The sequence below is a fragment of the Manis javanica genome, chromosome 1 (genome assembly GCF_040802235.1).
Source record: "Manis javanica isolate MJ-LG chromosome 1, MJ_LKY, whole genome shotgun sequence".
Classification (NCBI taxonomy): Eukaryota; Metazoa; Chordata; class Mammalia; order Pholidota; family Manidae; genus Manis; species Manis javanica.
Genome location: NC_133156.1, coordinates 51,583,211 through 51,605,147, shown reverse-complemented (window position 1 = coordinate 51,605,147; position 21,937 = coordinate 51,583,211). Strand labels below are relative to the sequence as shown.

At 35.1% G+C, this 21,937-nt stretch overlaps 1 protein-coding gene across 3 annotated transcripts in view; it reads right to left on the bottom strand.

Moving 5' to 3' along the window:
- Positions 1–21,937, bottom strand: part of RANBP17 (RAN binding protein 17) — a 364,604-nt gene that overhangs the window by 92,042 nt on the left and 250,625 nt on the right. For all 3 annotated transcript variants that reach the window (XR_012129393.1, XM_036995225.2, XM_073232144.1), the window contains 4 exons: positions 10,580–10,653; positions 9,453–9,533; positions 246–309; positions 49–157 (listed from right to left, as the gene is read on the bottom strand). Coding sequence is in view for 2 of the 3 variants with exons in the window: in XM_036995225.2 (XP_036851120.1) it covers positions 49–157; positions 246–309; positions 9,453–9,533; positions 10,580–10,653 (328 nt within the window). In the remaining variant the exon portion in view is untranslated. The remainder of the gene's footprint in view (positions 1–48; positions 158–245; positions 310–9,452; positions 9,534–10,579; positions 10,654–21,937) is intronic.

Here is a 21,937-nt window from a genome sequence, read left to right as displayed (position 1 = left end):
CACAGGTATATTGTTGATCTCTTATTAAGCTTAAATTCTTGACCTTACCTAGATCTACCATCAGAAGGCGAGTGAGTGCTGTGTAGAAGGTTGTTCGGCACCTGAAGTCACTGAGACTGTAACTGTCACTGATGCCAAGAAAGGGGAAGTGTTCACTCTAATGAAAGCAAAAGAGCACTCAAAGTTACTAATGCTTTACCTAAACTATCTGGAAAATTCTAGTCATTAAAGGAAATAAGACTTACCGTGTGGTTTTTTAGCATGAATTTCACAGCATCTATCTTCCTAAGTTTTTTTAAAAGGATATAGGTAATACAAGTTAAGGAATCTGGGGAAATATAATCATCTTATCAATAGGTAATAAATCACAAAATAACACTGAACTACAATGGCATTAGTTTCTATTTATGAAGAATAAATATTATTTCTAAAAATTATTCACACAGAGATGCCTTTCATTCTGTTAAAAATGATAATCCATTATTAACCAATGCAATTACTTTTCCTGTCTTATACATATTCTGGTTATGGAAAGAAGAATGAATTTTATAATTAAGACAAAAACTTCTTTACTATTAAAGCCTTGATAGTGGAAAATTAAAACTGACCTTTTTATATTTTGGGTGTAACTTGAGAACTTTCACTTAATAGTATTTCATAAAAAATATAAAAGATCCATAATAGGCTATCAAGAAAGAAAATTATTCAGTTCTAAGAAACAATGAGTCAGCAGCAATCTAAGGAAATTCTGCTTTAGAAGAAGAAGATGAGAATACAATTAGCAGGATTTAGCATACTACATATTATCAAGTGTTGAAGGACAGGCTTAAAGGACTTAATATTTCTCAAGTACCTATTAGTTGCAAGGCATTTTGTATTTGTTAATTCACCTCATCTTTACAATTATAGTGTTAAGTATTATTATTTCTAATCTGTAGATGTGAAAACAGAAGCTGAGTAATTAGGTTATTTCCAGAGATTATGCAACTATGGATTGATAGTGCTGAGATCAGAACTAAGGTTTGGCTACAAAGACCATGTTCTTTCTCCTGTACTGCCTTATTACCCTGAACAGTGCAACTCAGAATGAGAGTAAAGTTAAGAAATCATAAATATGACAAGGCCTAAATAATTTTGGTTAATGCTATCATCAAGGAAGGGCTGATGTGGATTCTAAGAACATCTACTCAGCATACAACACACTCTTTGTTTATTTGGTCACTTAGGTGTGGGTCAAAAGGGTAGCAAACACATCGGAGACAAGAGTCGGGAAACCTGGGCTCTCGGCTGGGCTACACCATTCAGTCAGCTGAATGAGTCAGCCACCCATAGCTCTAGTTCCCTCTCCAACAAATGAGTATGAAACGTATATCCAAGCTATCTTACAGGATTATTGGGAGGATCAGATAATGCAAATATCTTTGCCAATTATAAATCAGGAAGGAAGACACAAAGATGCAGATAATTAACATTTATAGAATGTCTCCTGTTTGCAGGGTTAATTCTCACAATCCCATGAGGTAGGTAGAATCACTTCTATTTTTTGGATGAGAAACAAAGTGAAAAAATTAAATGAAACTTTTTAATGGACAAATAATTAGTATGATTTAGATTCAACTCCCTCTGACTCTAGAGCAACCAATCCAGTTGCACATTAAGCATGTGTATTTGGCTCACCTCCATATTAGACTGTAAACTTTCTAAGGGCAGGGGTGGCATCTGTGCGTTTTCCTCAGTGCACTGCTCTCAGTGGGTACTCAATGCGCTGTGTGTTCCCAGCAGGCTGCAGGGTAACAAGATCAGGGCTACTAGGTGGCAGGTTTTACCCTGTACAAAGCTGCAGATTTGGTTTTTCCCCAGTGTAAAGCACTGAAAGAGGAGTTGCCACTCACACTTTACTCAGTTAAATATGGGTGGGGAATCAATAAACTATGAAATACCTTAAGTAATTACCAAATATAATTCTCTTAGAATTGTGAAGTTAAAAGTGGTTGGGTCTATAGGTGATAAGAGTGCTGTCATTAATAGGAATCTTCCTGTCAGTGCTGTTAAATAGCAAGTCATGTTTGGACAATAGAACATTCATGGTAGCAATAAACAGGACATTCATAGGAAGAATCTCACTTGCCAAAGACACATTTTCTGCAGAACTGCATCTGTACACTTTGTACCAAGGCCAGACTTAATGCCTTTTAATTTCATTCTAAAGAAAAAAATAACTAAGAGTAAATAAATTACTTTTTTCATTGAAGAAAAAAGTGAGATTTCATCTGAATATTTTCATTCTCTTACAGGAATTCAACTCAAAGGTAGTTATAGCCTTTAAGAGGGTGTGTATTTTTTTTTTAAAGGGCAAATGGATAGCCTACATCATCCTTATTATCTTTATTCTTTCATCTTGTTCTTCTTCAAGAGACTAGAGTCCTTACAGGTTGTGCCATCTGAGTTGGGTGGAAGCATCTGAGTTGGGTGGCAGTAGTAAGTTAGATTTCAGAGGTCTTTTCCGAACAGCTCGTAACAGTAAATGTGGGAATGGTTGGTAAACAGTAACAGCAACAGTAGTCGGAATGTAGATAGTGAGTAAGAGAATTTAGCAAGGGTAGCACATAGAACATGTAAATGGTAGAGCCAAGCTTCAAATCCAGATCTGTCTGACTCTAAAGTGTAAGCTCTTCTCAGGAGGTTACATCATATCCATTTGATTTTAAAGAGGCCAGTGATTCTACAGCCGTCACTAGTTTCTTGAGATACAACTGAAACTGGAACTAGGTCCCAGAAAGGACCTTTTATCTTTAAGGAGGGACCTATTAATTAATGAGCCTTCATCACATCCAGGACTGAACAAACTCCATAGCCTGGTTGATATTAACTCACTAAACAAAATTTCTAGAAAATTCCTGTCTGTATTCATGTGGTCATAAAAAAGTTGAGGAAGGTGAAGATGGTCTTATTGATAGTCAGCATGACAGATGGAGAAAGGAAAGAAAAAAGTTGAATGAATGGTTTATCTTACAGATGATTGAAAAATTTGAAAATCTATATCCTTGAAGAGGAGGATAGCCAGATTGAGAATTAACTGGTTTCTTAAGTTACAGGAGTACCACACATGTCAGTAGCTGATGACAAAGCAGAATCAAGTATGATTTTCCATGAAGCCTTTACTGAGTATCTGACATATTTCACCAAACCTAAAATGCCACTGAATATTAAAAAACATTATTTTATGTGATAAGCAAAACTGTTTTAAAATACCATCAATTAGAAGACATATCTTATTTACATAAATGCTCAAATATGAAGAAATTTCTGTTTCAGAATCAAAGTAGCATATTAGATATATGATATTCACTAAGCACAAAAGGGTGGATGATGGTATCTAATTAAGCAAGTATTTAAAAGCCATACATGTCTACAAATAGTTTTTGCAGATAGAGTTAGATGCTAATGATAGAAGAAAGTTCACAAATAAGAAAATTATGTGTTGGAAATTACCGTAGGTAGGTGTTAGATACAAAGCATAATTACTGAAATATTAGTTATTTCAAACGTACGACTATGCTCATGAACCCTACTAGAATAAAAAAAAACTCCTAATAAGTATAACCAAAATGAAGCATCTTAAAGGATACTAATAACTACTTACAAGGAATAGAAATTAAGGTTCAGACACTCAGCAAGAGGGGTAACAGTATGTTCAAATGCTCATTATGGAAGTTTTGAAACTATACAGGAAGAGAAAAAAAAAAGCCCTACTTTCTAATAACTTATACAACCTAATAGGAAAGAGGACTAGCCAATACTAAGTTATGTTATATTCATCTCCAGATATATAGATAAGAACTAGGTATTCAGGAACATTAAGAAAAACAAAAGATGATAGGGACAAAATGAAGGGAATTAATGTTTAGTGTTCATCTACTATGTGACAGGGTCAGTAGTACTAGGTGCTTTATTATTGTTAGATAACATCGATGCACTGTTACATAGTTATTATTTTATTTAATCCTCACACAATCCTCAGAGAAAGATAATATTCCCTTCCTACAGGTGAAGAAACTGAGCCTTAGGGAATTAAATGACAGTTCATGTTCTTTCAGTTAACACAGTGACTAAGGATTATAACTGTTTTAGGATGGCTTTACCAAGTCTTTAGCAAGAGCTGAAAATTCAAGGGACTTAACTGAGTTACAATAGGTCAGAGGAGGAAAACAGCATATATGGTGATTCAAAGATAAAGCAGGGTGTCCAGGGGAAGTTAAATTAATTTCCTTGGCCTAAGTATGAAGTACAAATTGTGATTGAGTGTTGGATCAGAAAATTAGTTATGGGAACTTAGTAAGTCAAGTACCATTAAAAAACTCAAGTTCAAATCAGTAATTTTACTTTGACCGGAGAAGCAGGTGGAAATGATTCCAGGCTTTTTGGAAGAGATATGATCATATCAAAACAATACTCGAGGAAGGTAATCTTGGGACCCAAGAATCTAAAAAATCGAGTGAAGGTCTGAATAAGTGGGCTATGGAAGAGGAGTAGAGAGGATTCTCACACGTGATTCTAAGACAAAAACAAAAAGAGCAGAGAAATTATGGGATGGCTTTTGCATGGATGATAGAGACAGAAAACAAAGAACTAAATCAACATTTCTTTTGATGCAAAATGTTAATAGAAGTATGCCTGAGGGATATATGTTGAAACTGGTTTTATTTAACATTCTTAAAACCATCTGGAGATGGTGGTATTCACTGAAATACAGCAATATTTTTTAACACTATGTCACAACAGCAGAATCACTACTGTAACAGATACACCCAATTTTACCTCCATCCTTCATGAATTACTATTTTATCCTAGACCTTTGTTTCATTTCTTCTCTTCTACTCTTCCTGACTATCTCATTCAGGACTCACACCCCGGGTGGGGAGATCAGTGAAAGGATGTGGATGTCTGGTTTGCACATGACGTGTATACTTACATGGTTTGTATGTAAGCTATGTCTAAATGATCTTGAATAAAAAAAGTTCCCTCAAAACCATCATATCAAAGTTTCACATACCCACATTATTTTTAATGTGCAGATTTTCAGAAAATTAGTATGTAATTCATTTGAGTCAAATTTAAAAAAAGAAAAAGATACTACTCTAATAAAACACTGGACTTTGAGCTGGTAGGAGAAATGTAGTAAAGAAAGTCTGGAATCAGGATCAATTCTGTTACAATTTAAAATCCGTGAGGGCAGGGTCTCTCATTTGTTTTTTTGCACTGTACTTAGCAAACGCTAAATTAATGTTTGCTGAGTTGAAAGAAGCCAGTAAGTAAAGTAAATCATTAAGATATTTATAGAACTAAATCTAAAAATCACTATTTTATTCTTATTCAATGTCAAATCTAAATAACGTTCAATTCTGATCATTGCACTTAGGCAAAGAAAGGAAGCTGGAAGAGGTCTGAGGTTGAAAAATAAATCATCATGGTGATCAAACAGCTTGAACAAGAAATAGATTCTTTGGCTTGCAAAAATGAAAACAATTGAAATGAACTACTGAAAGATAAATAGATTTAGGATGCAAGTGGATAGGAATTATATTCACCAAATCCTGGTGTACAGCAACTAAGGAGGTAGTTTCTAAATCTTAGAGAGTCAGTCTGAAGACAAATGGGAGGGAATTATTTCTTTAACAGTCAACCTGGGCCAATGTCATGGGCATCCAAGCTATGCACTTGCACAGGGTCCTGAGTTTAGAAAGCCCATGCTTGGTTCAGTGCTGTTGTTGAGATCTTGAAATTCTTAATTTATGAACAAGGTGCCCTGCATTTTCATTTTGTACTGAACCTTGCAAATTGTGTAGGTGGTCATGCAGTAACTTGGAATAGTCATTAATTCTAAGAATTGTTGAAGTTAATAGTATCAACAGGGTAAAAATGAGTTTGGATAAATTCATGAATTAATGTAGAAATCTTTCATGGGGTATGTTTTCAAAAAACTAAAGATATTTTTAGATTTACTCAAACCTTTGAGGATCATGTAATAAGGGCAACTACCAACAGAGGGCCTAATAGAAAATGAAATTTCCTTTTCCATTATTATCTGAAACCTAAAGTGAGAGACATGCTACTCCTGTAAATTTGAGTAAACAATGAATTGCATTAGAAATATTGGTCAATTGTTTTTTGAAAGAAGAAAAAATTAAAATAATTATTAGTAAACAGAATTTTGGATGAAATGGAACACCTTCTTCCCTCCTGAGCATTTAAAACTAAGCTTACTTGATTGCTATTATGACCCTTATTTTTTCCCCAGTTTTCCCAGCAGCTTCCTTGTTCTAATCATTTGAACAATCTCACTGCTTTCCCAGTTAGATAGAGACTAGAATTTATGACTGGAAAACATTTCAAAGAAGGAAAAGGATCCTTAAGTATTATACCTAACTGTGGAGGGCTACCCCAGAACAGAGCCATTTCAACTCTACATGTTAGATAAAGCTATTCAGAATCTGGAATTCTTAAAATTTAAAGAGTATGTCAAAAAGTTATTCACCTGTATTTGATCAATGTATTATATATGCTTGTGTAATAAGACTGATGGGAAAACATAAACTTTCTTTTAAAAAGGCCACTGGATTTTAAAATTAAGAAGATTTAACCAACTTGGAAAGCTTCAAATTTGACAAGCAGAAATCTTGGGGTAAAACGCAATGGGCTCTCCAGTTAAAATACAGGGATTTAACATAATGGCAGCCTCCTCACACTTATTATTATTTGGGGAAGTAGACTCTCTAAAAATGTCAAGTCTTCCTTTTCTGAGTGAAGACAATGTCTTACAGAAAAACGTCTGTGGGGTAAGTACTGTACGTAACTTTGCTGTTTAGGACATATAGTTCTATTTTCCAATTATCTTAAGGCAGAAGTTCTCAAAGTATGGTTTCTGAGCCACCAGCATCATGCTGAAAATGCAAATTCTCAGGCCTCATAAACTCTGGGGGGTGGGGTCCAGCAATCTGTATTTTAGTTAGCACTCTAGTGATTCTGACAATCACTAAAGTTTGACACTACTGCTTCAAGGCAAGTAAACATAAGGCTTTTTAGCACTTCCTGAAAATGAGGATCTTATGTGATTTCAATTTTCAAACAAGTGGTCAGATACCAGAACATCAAAGTTCAGAGACTGGCTTTGAGGGCCAAACTCTGAGTAAGGTTCACTCTAAAGAAGATAAAAATAGGAAAAACAAAACAGAAGTATGTGAAGATATGCATTATGAAGTAATAAGGAACATTTAAAAACTTTATAGTATGATAACATGCTTTTCATTTGTTACTAATATTTTAAATAAAAATACTTTTAATGTTAATATATAAACAGACTTCCACTAATAGAGACCAACTGGTGATGATTTTTATTTTGTGTAACTGTTTCTATTGCTGAAGAGTGCAGCCTTATTTTTAACACAGAAATAACATATTGTTATAAAATCAGGATTTGAAAACACATTACAGTAAAGAAATCGATTGGAAACAACAAACATACATTAGTAACCAGCAACTGCACTGAAACAGATACACCACTCACATATTCCATTATGTAAATGAATTCAAAGATATTTCATGACTGATCAGCTAGAAGGGACATAATGATTTATAATTCAAATAACTGAGCACTGAAATCAAATTGAGCTAATATATATTTCTAAATATGCAAACCTGAAATAATTGTTCAAAAATACAAATCAATGTACCCAAGTTGAAATCATTTGTATCCCTTGGTTTAAAATGTTACAGCTTTTACACTTATCTATAAGTTTTCTGAAAATAAGACTTTTTTATTAACTTTAAGAAGTGCTCAAAAGCAATAAACAGCTTGTAAAATAAAAGGTCATAATTTTAGGATTAAAGGATATCTAGAAGATATAAAGTGATAGGAAAAGGATTTTAAATAGATACAAATAAATTAGGCATTATGCAAATCATACTAAAAAGAATTCCAATCAAATTAATTTTATATTAGATTTCAATTACAACCTAAAAAATAGGGTAAATCTAAACAATAGATCTGTGGTATAAAATACCATAAGCTTCTTTCCAGATAATATGCTTTCACAGTAATTCGTTGTGAAAAGGCCAGAGTTTGCAATACTAGGAAGTACTTATAAACCACTTCATATGTTAGAAATAAAGAGTATTTCAGCCTTATTATTAAAAAAAAATACAGGTTGAGCTTTTTTTTTAATAAGAAAAAATACATATCTTAAAAAGCCAAAATGACCAGTGGAATTGGGTTGTACATCACTTTCCAGTAAAAAGGAAAAACAGCCTGGACAGGTGTAATTTATCATTTTTCTGATTTAATATCAAAGAAATATATTAAAATAATAAAAAGAATCCTGAAATCCTCAAAATTTGTAGTGATAAATAGCCCTCCCTGTCTTTATTGCATTATACCTACTAACAGAAATATTGCATGGTGGATTTTGCCAGACAAGGACGATTATTTTCCAATAAAAAGTTGCATATTAAATTTCAGCACAAAAGTGGGTGTCTAATACTTTGGAAATCTTTTATGGTTTGCCAAGCAACACAATTTTAAACTTAACTAATACTAACATATTCTTGAAATGAACCTACATTTAGAGATTTCCATCCAATGCCACCCATTTTCAGAACGTTGTTCTCATATTAAAATACCAGTTAATCTTAGTGGTTAACTAAACCAACACTTATTTTTCACAACTCCTATATATTTGATGGTTAACATATAAGAGGAAGTCTACATGCCTCTCTGTCATTGGTAAAAACATGGAAATAATATCAAATATAATCTAATAAGAAAGGATGATTCTGGTTTTAGATTTTAAAAATATGCTATAGAGAGACTTAAACATTTAATGTATAATGGGAAACCTTAAGTAGGATGTTGATTTGGTGGGGGCAATAATCAAAGAAGTGATCAAAAAAACTTAGTTTTCTTCCTGCTACTTTTTTGTGCGCCTTACTTAATGAAAATAATATTCTTTTCAACTGAAAAATACTGAAGATAGAGTATTTATTCTTACAAGATAATATTTTCAGAACATTTTGACCTTCCTAAAATTAGTTACACACTTCCCTTTATAACAAGAATTTGTCCTGATAATTATGAAAAATCATGGACTAACTGCATGGACTAATCATGGACCAAAAATCATTGCATACTTTCTTATGTTTCCATTTATTAAACTGGGTGGGTATAAACATATCTTGAACTAGTTGGGAATCTATTTAGCCACATAAATTTAATTGTCACTCTAAGTGCATGCTTCATAGTATATAGCTAATACAAGTAAAAAACATGCACTTACAGATAAGGCTAATGAGAGGCTTTTTATTAAAAAAAAAATCGTAAACAAGGAAAATGTGTGGCCAATAGGAGGCACTTGTTAAGTTGTTTATATATGTTATCAGATATATACTAAAAAGGATATCCAACACAAAGGTCATTTAGGAGCTGAAGTGTCCTTGAAATTACAGGTTCACATCTTCCCCAGTATTTAAGGTTTTTAACACTAAACATGAAAAAAAAAGTTTTTTTTATTGTAAGTAAGGTATTTACTTTTGAAGTGAGAACATGGAAATACACATACATTCGTATAAGTTTGAGGACCTAAATCACAAATATGTCACAAAGTGAAAAGCAGGTTTAAATATCAGTGGAACATTTTCTGTTCTATTCTTTTCATAGTACATTCAAGATTATATACAATCAATGTACAATGAACATTGCTCTTCGAATGGTGTAAAAATCTATAAATTTAGTTTTGTAAATTAAAAAGTTGCCTAAGTGTTTCACATATGAAACATTAGGTTTGTATCCAAAACAAACACATTAGGGAGCAACAGCAGGAGTTTAAAGGAAGTCACATAGAGGCTCACAGTTACTGCCAGGAAAAGAACCATCAAACTTGTGGCTCCAAAACTCATTTCTTATGATCATGATTATTTAGCTTTGTTCTCTGCAAGCAAGACAATGCTGTCTATTTGTTACACAGATAAAGTGCGATGCCAAGTAGAGTATACAAGCTTAGGCTAAATGTACAAAGTAATGTCTATGATTAGAAACTAGTTAATTCTGCTAATATTATAAGAATAATTTAAGGACAGTTTTTGTGAATATGTCTCTGATGGGCATAGGTTCCTGTTGGAATCAATGAATGCCCCCTTACTTAAGGAAATCAAACTTCTCTCAGTGATTACGATTTGCAATAATCTCTTCAGATGGTTCTTGAGAATTGGGTATTTTCTTTCTAATTAAAAAAAAAATGCTGCCCAGTTAACAGGAAGAGTTAGTCAAATTTTAAAACAATGTTTTGGTGTTGCATCCTGCAGCTGTATGGATACCTTGACAATTATCATTGTCTTTTGGATGGTGAATTTTAAATACATGAAAGTAAGTTTCAATTAAGCATGTTGTAAGAATTAAAGCATAATTTTTAAAGTCTTTTATTAGAAAAATTAATATTTATGAAGAGATATTAAGTACAGTAAAAAAGATCTATTAGATTCAAAGCAGCAATACCAAAAGGAAAACCGAAGACCTGAAGCCAGAACTCACATTTTTGTCGTTAACGTTTCTAGAACATGGTTTTCATCTGTTATTCCTAAGACTTCTGACATATGGGCATACACCTGCATGAAAATATTTAATTGTTAAAAGCTTTATCATTGACATATATTTTCAAAAGACTACTCAAATTGAGATGTAAGATTTAATGTGTTGTTGCATCCACAATGCAGTAGGGAGTGAATTAGGACAGTAAATGAAGGGTTTTAAAAAATTTATAATTTTAAAATTTACCCTCTTTTTCTTCCAGGAAGCACCTCTCTTATTTTGAAATACAGACACTCCCACATACCCCCAAACTCACAAGTCACTTCATTCCCGCCATTCCACCTATGTATTTTTTCCCCCAGAGTTGTAAACCACCACTTTCTCAAAGAAGGGCTGGAAAGCAGATTGCTTCAATAAACGCTCCAACATTTAAAAAATTTCCATCTACTCCAGATTTCAGGAAGCCATCAAATAATTAGGATTACATTAGGCAGTTATAAGAATATGGATTTCAAAAGTAAGAGGAAGTTAAACAATTTATAGAAATATTCCTCAAACATCTCTCAGTTAAGCTCCCCCAAATACAGAGACGGGTCTTACTTTCCATGCTGAAACTGAAATCCCAGGCTCAGAGATTCTTTGCTGAATACATCAAGGCCTGGGAATCCACTGAGCTTCCAATTAAGGAGTGTTGGCTGCAGAGTTTGGGGTGCAACATTTCAGTTTCAAACTAGGTCACATTAAGCTTATAAACACATATCCCACTTCAAGAGGGAAAATGCCACAAGCAGCCAATAGAATATTCCCTAATAGCCTGGCAAAGCTGAGAGGTGGGTTGACACCTCCATACTCCCTGATGCTCTGGTGTGATTCCAGGTTATCCCTGCCAGACACCAGCTGTATGGGATTTCTCTTCTGTGATTTGATCCCCTGTGATTGTGTTCTCTCACTTTCCTCTAATCTTCCCATTTTCTATGGTATGGCAGCTTAGCTTTCACCACCTCTGCCTTTGCTTTTCATATGTATACACCAGCTTGATATACTGCCATAGGTCATTAAGGTGAAATTAAAAATCATAAGGTGCCACAAATCACAGAGTTTCAGGGCTATATAGGGGAGGAAAGCTGTTCATTGCAAAGATCTCATATTTGGATTTTAAATACTATGCCAACCAGAAGCTTGTGTTCCAGGCTTTAAGCCTGGAAGGGCAAGAGAAGGAAAGAAGGGACAGAAAGGTAGAAGGGAGAATCTCAGGGAGAGAGAAAGAAAGGAAGATTGAGATTCAAATGGCCTCTTCTGCTAACTGATGAGCCTTACAGAAAGGTGTTACAATTATTTTATCTGTGACTTTGCTTATGAGACTAGGCCTTCATCTCTTACAAGACTGAAGTTATCATTGTACAGATGTCTGGGGGGGAACAGGTAGCTAGGGAGAGAAAACCTAGGAAAGTTAGTTACCATCAATCTTCAATGATCAGAAAACTTGAAGCACATAGAAGGCTCAAAGGAAGAAAGATATGTAGAAAGGGAAGTTTCACTTATCTCAAAATGATCCAAAACCTCTCTCACAGATGGGAGTGAATCGAGTCCCTTGGAAAATCTGACGATATTGATATAATCAATGGCACACAAGGCTCTTCACAATTTGGCCGAACCTACCTCATCTACCATTTCCCTCAAGGTGAAGCCACAATGAAATGCTGATGGATCACTGAGGCTTCTTGTGCAATTTCAGATTTCTATTGAGTCCATGTGCTGTTCATTGTGCCTGAATCAGCCTTCTTCCTCTTTCCCTGATTCCCATTCAAAAGTCATCTCCTCTGAAGCCTTCCTCACCTTCCCAGGCAGAGTGAGCTGCACTCTCCTTTATGTTCCCACAGCATCTGGTCCATTCCTCTATCATGGTGCTTTTCACACTGTTATTGTTTGGATGTCCATTGCCACATTATACTCTCTATATTGTGTTTTTGTAATATTAAATTTTACATTTTCAAGACAGTATGAATGCTATTTTTCATGGCAAAGCTCAGAATTAATCTAATTTAGATTTTACCCATGCCACACTGAATAATAAAAATACAATTACTAAAATGTGATTTTAAACATTTAAGACATTTTAACATTTAAAAAATATCTTTTTTTATTGATAGTTCTCACAGGGAATTTTCTGTTGTGTCCCTGCCATTCAAAGAAAGGAGGAAGGGAAGCAGGCAGGTCTGTTTTGCTTTGCTGTCAAAACAGCTCCTCAAAGCATCAGATTTGTCCCAATAAGTTACTAGAAAAAACAGTCAACATTGACACATGGCAGTGCTTTAATCCACAATTACCCTTGTAACTTGCACCATTCCTTTTATCATCCATTAGCTTTGATTCCCATTATCCCATCTAGAACTGTGTCAACGCTTTTGTCCCTAGGGATTTCTCTCCACTACTAGGATCTGACAGTCAAGCTTGAGTACTAAACAGGATCATTACCTCTTAAATCCACTTATCTGATCTACTGAATAGTAAATTGAAAAGCTCATTAAGAGCAACAATCTGATTTGTTTTCACGTGTGACAGGGTCATTTAAAATCAACGTATGATTACTGCATTTCTTTTAAAAGACTGTTTCACATTTTCCCAGGGCACCTTATCATTCAGAGAACATGCAGATTATATGAAAACGTGTTCAAACATTTGGAAATTATACCACAGACATACATAATTTGGGGTGGGAAGTAATTTGTCCAGTGAGGACATATCTATAAAATTGTTTATCATGAAGCACACGTCAATCAAAGTATTCTACAGAAAAAATTCTAACAATATTTAGGGACTTCCAACATTTTCTAAAATTTCTATTACTTCACTGAAAGTAATTTTTATGACAGCAAGAAGAAACTACATCACACCACACTCATTTTAAGGATGGATTAGGAGTTGGCGTAGGAATGCAGGAGAAAAAACCTCTCACTTTTAGTTCATAGACTACTAATCTTTTATTTCAGAATCAATTAAGATAATTTAGTCATAGTGAAAAATAAGCAAAATCTAAGAAATGAAAGGCCAACCCCATTTTCATATGTATACACTAGCTTGTCCAACTATTTCTGAAGGATAATACAATGAAGTGGAACACACAGTTACGCCTTTGGTTAAGTTTTTCACATAGTCAGAGATGCACACATTGTAACCTAGTTTTTGCTTGACAGCCTGTGCCTTCCTCCCTCTCTTCCTTCTTTTTAATATGCAGGTATTTCTATATTAGACACCAAGCTCCCTGAGGGCAGAGATGATACTCTTTTATCTTCTATGCCTAATACTCAATGAATGTTTGTTAAATGAATAAAAAGAACGTAATGTTAGGATGTACATTTTGGCTGATTCCATTTCATTCATACTTTTTTAACAAAAGGAAAACAATTCATAAAAGGAATGTTTTTCTACCTAGAACTTTTTTTCTGTATAAGTAATATATCCAAAATTCCACTCACCAGAGGTGATTGCTGGTAAAATTTTGCTATTTAAAAAGATGTGTTTTTAATGCTTAAATAATATTTCTGGAAGAAGCTCTCCCTGTAGATTCAGTAAGAAGAGTTCTCCTCCTTTGAACACTCAGAGCATCCATTGTTGCCAGCCTGTTAGTAGCACTTCTCATATGATATAGGATATGATCTTTTTGTAGAAATTTTCCACATGAATATGTGTTTCCTCCACTATTTCAAGCACGTGCTGCCTGAGAACAGGGAAAATGTCTATTTCTCTTTATATCTGCAGAAATACTTAGAACACTGTCTTGATAAACTTAGCAACATAGAAAAAGCATAGACTTTAGTCCCAAAGATATCTGGGCTTGAATTCTAGATCTGGCACTAGCCAGGTGTTACCTTAGTCTCAAATCTTGGTTTCCTACGTAAAACAAAAATAGTAATACCTACTTTATGGGCTTTTGGGAAGATTAAACGAGGATACCTAACAGAGAGCTTCATATTAAGTAGTCACTCAACAAATGCTACTTTCCTTCCTACCCTATTCATGGACTTTTTCTCATAGCAAGTGCTAAAATTGTCAGCTAATCCCTTTCTAAGAGAAGGCTCATTACATAAAGCTTCAAAATTTCATGATACAAACCAAATTCTTTCTACTGCTAATAGTTATTGTCTTAGAAGCTAGAAAAATTACCTGTTTAACCAGTCATCCATCTCTCTAGCTCTTGAAATACATACAGGAAATCATTAGAAATGTAAGAAATTATCATTATTACAGAGTTGAGAGGCATGCTCCTAAAAAACTGTTTTAATCTGTTTGTTTTCTTATCTCTACTTATTTTACTCTGAAGGTTCTTTTAACTTTTGGAGAAGAGCATTTGGATATGTACATAATGCCTCAAGGATCCAATTTGTTCTCTAACTCCTCGACTAACCGAATGACAAATAGTCTGTGCATATGAAGGTAGCTTAAATCATCTTATATCTGGTTTTCAAAAGAGAAGCCAGACAAGATAAGAAAACCAGACAAGGGAATAAACACACAAACTGCAGTAAGATTTTGAGTTGTAAATTTAATTTAATAAAAAATAAAAGCATGTGCTGTGATAATTTTTTTAATTGCTTTCTTTATCCAATCCTAATCCTTGGTCTAGGGTATCTGCAGTGTCGTCTCTAACATTCTGGTTATAACTTTGAAGAAACTAATTATGTCAATCCTTAAATTTGAAGTAGATGACAGAACTGGGAAACCCAGAATATTAGCTCCTAAAGGTTGTATGGATACATAATGACAGTCACAGAAATTCAATAACAGCCCTCTATGAAATGTACTCAAAAACACCACATGAAACAAATTAAAAAGAGCAATGAATCTCTCATTCTGTGCAAATAAGAAAATAAGAGAACACACTGGTTCTATAGGTTTTCATAAGAGTTGTAATGAATTAAGATTTTGGATAATGAATCTTCAGAAAATTATAGTAAGTTAATACCCCTAGGCTTTCTATAAATGTTTAAGATGTTATAACTTCTCAGAGAGCTTTTGTAAGCAGTCTCAATGCAGAAAATTAGCAGTGCTGTGGAAATCAACAACAAAATATTCTGCCATCAGATGATATACTTTCCTGAACCAATTTATTCTAAAAAAATTTACATCCAATAATACAAAATCGACACCACAAAATTGAACACCCCCCCCCACTGACAATTATACATTTTAAAGTAGTATTTCAATCTATTGAAATGAATTATCAATCAAGATTTTTAACTGGTTGTAATTTGGTAAAACACAACCTGTCATAGCAAAGGATAATATAATGAAAGCATTAACATTCCTTAGGAAAATAACTTTTGAATCAAGTGAGAAATCATTTATTATGCATAAGGAACCGATTTCATATTTTTTGTCTGAGGCTTCAAGTGCCTTTGAGGTCAATGCAATGCTTTCTATAAAAGAGACCCTTTTCCAGTGAAAGGCAGGGAAGGGAGGAGCAGGGAAGGTATAAGGGGGAACTAATAGAGCATTTAATGACTTGGACCTAAACCATTTGGTACTAAAGATACTGAGTTCTTTCATTAATGCCTGAAGCAGAATAAAACATGATCATCACAATTAACTTATGACCACTTCAAGAGAACTGTGGTACAAACATCATAGATGCTAGTGATACCAAATAGACAGATCCACATTAATCTTGGCTAATTTTTCTATATCATTTAAGGTAACATCACAAAATATAGGACCAAAATTAGGTTAAAATACCTTTTGCCAGAATTTAATTTAAAACCCATGTTGGAAACTGGGTAGTAAAAGGTTAGGATTCTGTTGACCTCATTCAGTTGAATACAGAATGGCATCTGATAAAGAAAAGCTGGTTATGGAAGTATAAAACAAATATGAATGTTAAGTATTTATTTCAGTTAGGATATCTGAACCCACCATCTGTGGTGGCCGTCTTGCTAAGCGGACATGTACCTAACAAATCTCTGAAGAGACATTCCCAGTCTGCTTGAATAAGCTATTGTATAAGAAAACTTGGAGCGACCGCTTCAGCCTCACATTTCCTTCGCTCCACATCCTGTGGCACAAAGCAGGAACCCAGCAGGCTGGGGTGCAGGGCTGCCTGCTGCCTTGTGATAATCCCCTCTCCCAGTAGGGGCCTCCACTGATGCATGGCTAAGAACATGCTTCCTCTTTTGCTGGCACCCCAGTGGGGTTTCCATTCCTAACTTGGGCCCAAATCCAGACTGCTAAGGAAGGGCTCCAGATGCTGTCAGAGATGTTTTTGGATTAGTTTCTGAACAATCATTTATTAGAAAGAGGAGTACAGGTACGGTATGAAAAACAGCTATACTGGGAATTTTGGAGAAACTCTCCCTCTCACCCCCAACAAGATGTAAGGTCTAACTACCACCTGTTCAACAGAAGCTGGCTATTTGCCTCATTTTCCTTCAGGGAGCCACTGACTAAGGATCTCCACCAGCATGAACCTAATGTCTCCCGACAGGCCTTCACTAGCCAAGAGGGACCTGGGTCGAGTGCACCAGTTATTGGTCACAAGATACACAGCCCATAGAAAGACTCCTGTGGTGCAACCAGCTGGAAGCCAACTAGAGAAGATGGGGAGTGTACATTTGTCCTGACACAGCTTTGCCCCTGCTGGCTGCCAACTTGCTTCACGTCTGGGGCCAAGCTTCTGTTAAGCTAGTCTTCTGTGGCTAAAGCCATGGCAAATCTCTGGGTAAATATATTATCTTCCCAAGCTCATACAGTAAGAAGCCAACCATGGCTATGGCACAAGGCTACTGGAAGAAGGCTTGGCTAATTTGGTAGAAGGTTTTGAGACCATGGTTTGAAGAGGCATTCCAGGCATTTTATTTATAATTCTTTGCAATAGCAAATTTTTAAGATGATACAATTAGATTTTGGAGCAAAGAAGTTATGCTGGATGAAGTTTGTGAGAGGGTGATGGCAGAGGTGGGGAATTGGGAAATAAAAGGTTTTGTTTACTCTAATCCCACATACCTCTCAAAGGTGTCAGCCATAAATATATTCTAGCACAAGGGATACATATGCTCTAGAAACTGTTCAATAACAGATACTATTCAGTGCAGCCAAAGAAAACTTTCTCCTTTCAGGAATGAAGCACAGGTTAGAATTGGCCACATCAGAAATGTTACATTCAAGAAACACAGGTTGCTTTTGCACTAGGTAATCACACTAAACAGGGTCTTTGCAGTTAATACTGTTTATTAGCTGACTATCTGACTATTGAACATTTGGCTATAAAACATGCATACTGTAGGATTACACAGTGCATAACAAAGGGAACTAAGGCAATATACCCCAATACTTACCACTGTGAGCATGTGCCTATTTCAGTAATAAGAATCTGGGGCTGTGGTGGGACAAGCATAAAGACTGGTGATCCACCACAAAAATTAGTAACTCAATTCACCTTAACTATTTTCCAAGCCTTCTCTGGAACTCTGGACACATCACTCCTTAGGCATACAACCTAAAAAGCACAGTGCTTAGGGACCTGCCACCTGGTGTCAGGGATAAGAAAGAGCAGAGGCCTTCCCAACTTAAAACATGGGGAGAATGTAGCTCAGGATCTTTGTGGCTATCACTTAAAATATTCTTGGGACTTTGATTTTATTCTGGAGGCCATGAGCAGAAGCATGGTAAAATGCTGCTCGAGGTCTGGAGATGTATAATGGATTGTACAATGGGTTTGCTAAAGGATAGCTCTAAAAAAGAACAAATTATAAATACTTGACAGAACTATTTTTAAGAATCTTTTAGTACTGTTGTTTTTCATGAGGCATTCTCATTTTGTAAGTGTGGCAACGGGGGCTAATGCTTTAAGTAGGCCAAGTTACCTTTTGATGGGTAAAAGTACATCTTTAATAAACAGAACTCATTTCTGCAGTCATTCAGAAGGTAAGTAAATGATACAGTCTTTACAACTAAGTCTAATTCTTGCATACAAGCTCTCCTCCAATCTTCTAAAAGCATCCAAATTACATTAATATTTATATTGGGTGTTAGGCCTTCACCAGGTTCCCATCTGCATGTTTAACATCTTTATTCACATGTTTCCTAGTAATATATTATGAAATTTCTGCCTCCACATTGCCTCTTTGAAACATGTCCTTTTCCTACATCCAAAAACAACTTCTGAACCTTCTTGCTAAGAGATACTCAATACTCTATTCCTCTGGGAAGAACAACCTGACATGAAGAGTAGAGAATTAATGGCCCAAGGAATGAAAAAGGGGTGTTAATAACATCACTCATATTTTGAATACTCTGTCAGATCAGCTCTTTTTCATTATATTCTCAAATTTTACTAAAAAATGTTGTTCCTCTGTCCTTTGTACCTTTCAATTTCTGTCTTTCACAGTAGCCTAGTGAAAACTTTAACTTATTCCAAATGCAGTGGCTCAGAATTCACCCTTTGATGGCGGGCCCATTAATGCCTTCAAACACTAATATCTGGTTTTTCTGAGCAGACAGTATCTGCAGCAATAGACTAAGTCCTGCCTCCATCCTGGTCTTCCTACCGAACACTTCTACGTTGAGAATTATCTATGACACAAAGGCCCAACTGGTGGACCAAGACCATACATAGTTACCCAGGAAGCATAGTCTTCTCTCAGGAAGAAGACAGAAATAAGCAAGTTAATAGAGTATATATTTTAGGTAAGTTAACTAGGAGAAAACATAAAATGTATGTGTAGCGTAATTCACATGGGGTTTTGAGTGAGACTCTGCTACTTGCTAGCATAGGACAGTGCTTAGCAGTTAAAAGGCATTCACGAAATATTTTTATTTAATGATTAACTCTATAGTCCTAGTGAAATTATTAAGCCTCTCAGAATCTCAGTTTCTTCATCTTCTGTAAAATGGAAAGAATATTACAATGGGTAATACCACAAATTAGAAAGTAGTCTAGTGAAATGGTTAAGGATAGATTCTGAAGCATAAGACTAGTTGGATTATACCACTTACTGAGTGATTTTGAACAAGTTCCCTGAGGTCCGATAAATTATCTAAGTCTTCCCAAGTCAGATCAGTGAGTTTTCTTTGTTAAACTAAAGCACATACACAAGGCATTCTTGAATGCCACCACTAGAGTTTTAAATTATCAAAAGAGTTTTTATGTATTAGGCCCAGTAAGAACAGAAAGAGGCTGCTTTTCATATATAAATATAATATTGATCTCTGACACTAGACTATGGGTTGGGTTGCCGCTCGAAGAGTAGGATGGATCATATCAAGTATCTTGGATCTAGCTTAGTTCTCTTGTCACTGATGGCTAGCCAGGACCAGAGGTTCAATCTGTGATTGAAGAGATGAGTTTTTTCCTTGGGAAATGAAACAGAAAATACGGGAATGAAATTTATCTTGTTGGTCTTATTAATCACTACACTTCAAACTGATCATGACTAGACTCATGTCTAAATACATATATAGGCAATATGATACAGCAGAAAGCAAACTTGGGTTTAGAGTAGGATGATTTGGTTGAAAACCAGGGTCTTCCTCTGAACAAGTTTTTAACCTTCTTGAAATCTGAAGATAATCCTACCTACTAAGTAGAATATTGCTGAGAAGACTAAATGAGAAAATGTAATGAAGAACTCCACAAAGTGGTTAAGCACAAAATGGAAACTCAATACAGGTTAGATTAAAGTTGAAAATTAAACATATTCTCAAAGATATTTCCTAGGCATTTCTCATCCTATATTACCTGTGAATACAGATTTATAACTTACAGTGTGGATAATGTTTTAATACCCATTGTCTTGAACTTTTGGAACTTTAGGAAGGTTAAGGATGGGGAGTACTGTGTAAGGAAGCTGCACATGCTGGGGAGTGTGGTATTACAGCCATGTCTCATACTTGCACATGAACAGAAAAAAAGGACAGTAGAGAATTCAGATCATCAAGCATGAAAACATTTCTAATGAGTTATGAAAATGGGTCACAAAAGATCATGGAAGGAAGTGGTCATGAACACTAGGTGATAGGAAAGGATTATAAGTGGCTGAAGGCTAAAAAGAAAGGGTAAAAACAAAAACTGAGAATTGCAAGTCTCAGCAAATACAGTCATCAGGGTAGTAAGGTGTTTCACACATTCAGCCCTGTCTATCATTTTAACAATTTTCCTTGTCAAAAGGTGTGGAGATTGTCCATGGAAATGCATTCCAATTTTGTAATGGGAGTCAGTCAGAAAATGTAATTCACAATGGAGAAAGTTGTTTCAAAGCCGACTTTGCTGAAACACATTTATTCAGTAATGCAAGGGATAGTGGCGCTGGGGAGCCATGCAGGCCTAGGGGAAAACAAAATCCCAATAAGTATGCCAAATGTGCTTTTATATTTTAAGATTCCTTCAACAGAAACATTATAGGGGAAATAAAAATTAGGAAAACACTGAACTTAACTAATTCAAACTGCTGAAAAAATATTTTGCATTTATGTTTTATAACCAAGTACTTTTCCCACATTTGTCCCAAGGCAGCAGATGAAGTGCTATATTCACCACTGCTAATACTAGCAATTGGAACATGCTCTTTGGCAAAGCAGAAATAAGATAATTGTTCAACATAGGCTGGCTTTTCTGAAATACTGGAAGCATTGCCTGTAATTATAGACATCTGTCACTGCTAGCCACTCAGTACTAACCCTGACATCAATATACAACCATAGCACTAAACTGCCTGCAGGCACAGCAATGGAGACCAGACACGCTAGGCAGGCGATCATCTGCCTCATCCAAACTATCTGTCAAAGGTTCCCAACCACAAATGGCTCTTACATTTTGTATCCTTAGGATAATATGTTGATTTATTTTAGATTCTCTAATATTTACAGTCTAGGCCATCTACTAAAATAAAGAAACAAAACTTATGGCTAATGGAGGCAGTTGCTGTTCACAGTCATCATAAAAGGTCATAGCTCAACCCTCAAATGTTAAAAATTGATGGCAGCTTTAACCATGTGCTATCATACAGATGTTTCCTTTTGTAGAGGCAATTATTTTCAATAGCAACTCAAAATGGTAAATATAATCTTTCACCAGCAAGTATGTTGCCACATTGATCTAATAGAAATGCTCACATTTTAAAGCCTTTTTTGAGAAGTAAAGGTAAGTTTCAATGTTGAGTACTGAAGAATTCAGATTGTCAGTCTGAATTTAGCTATACATATAGTACCATTATGGTAATATTTTTATGTAAATATACAAATGGTGTAATATGTAAAAACTAGGAAATGATATTGAAGGATAAAATACTTGGTTAATGAATGAGTCAACTTGCTGGGTGTAAAGCTTATTGAAATACATATGTGCACATACATTTATATTTTTAAAAGCCC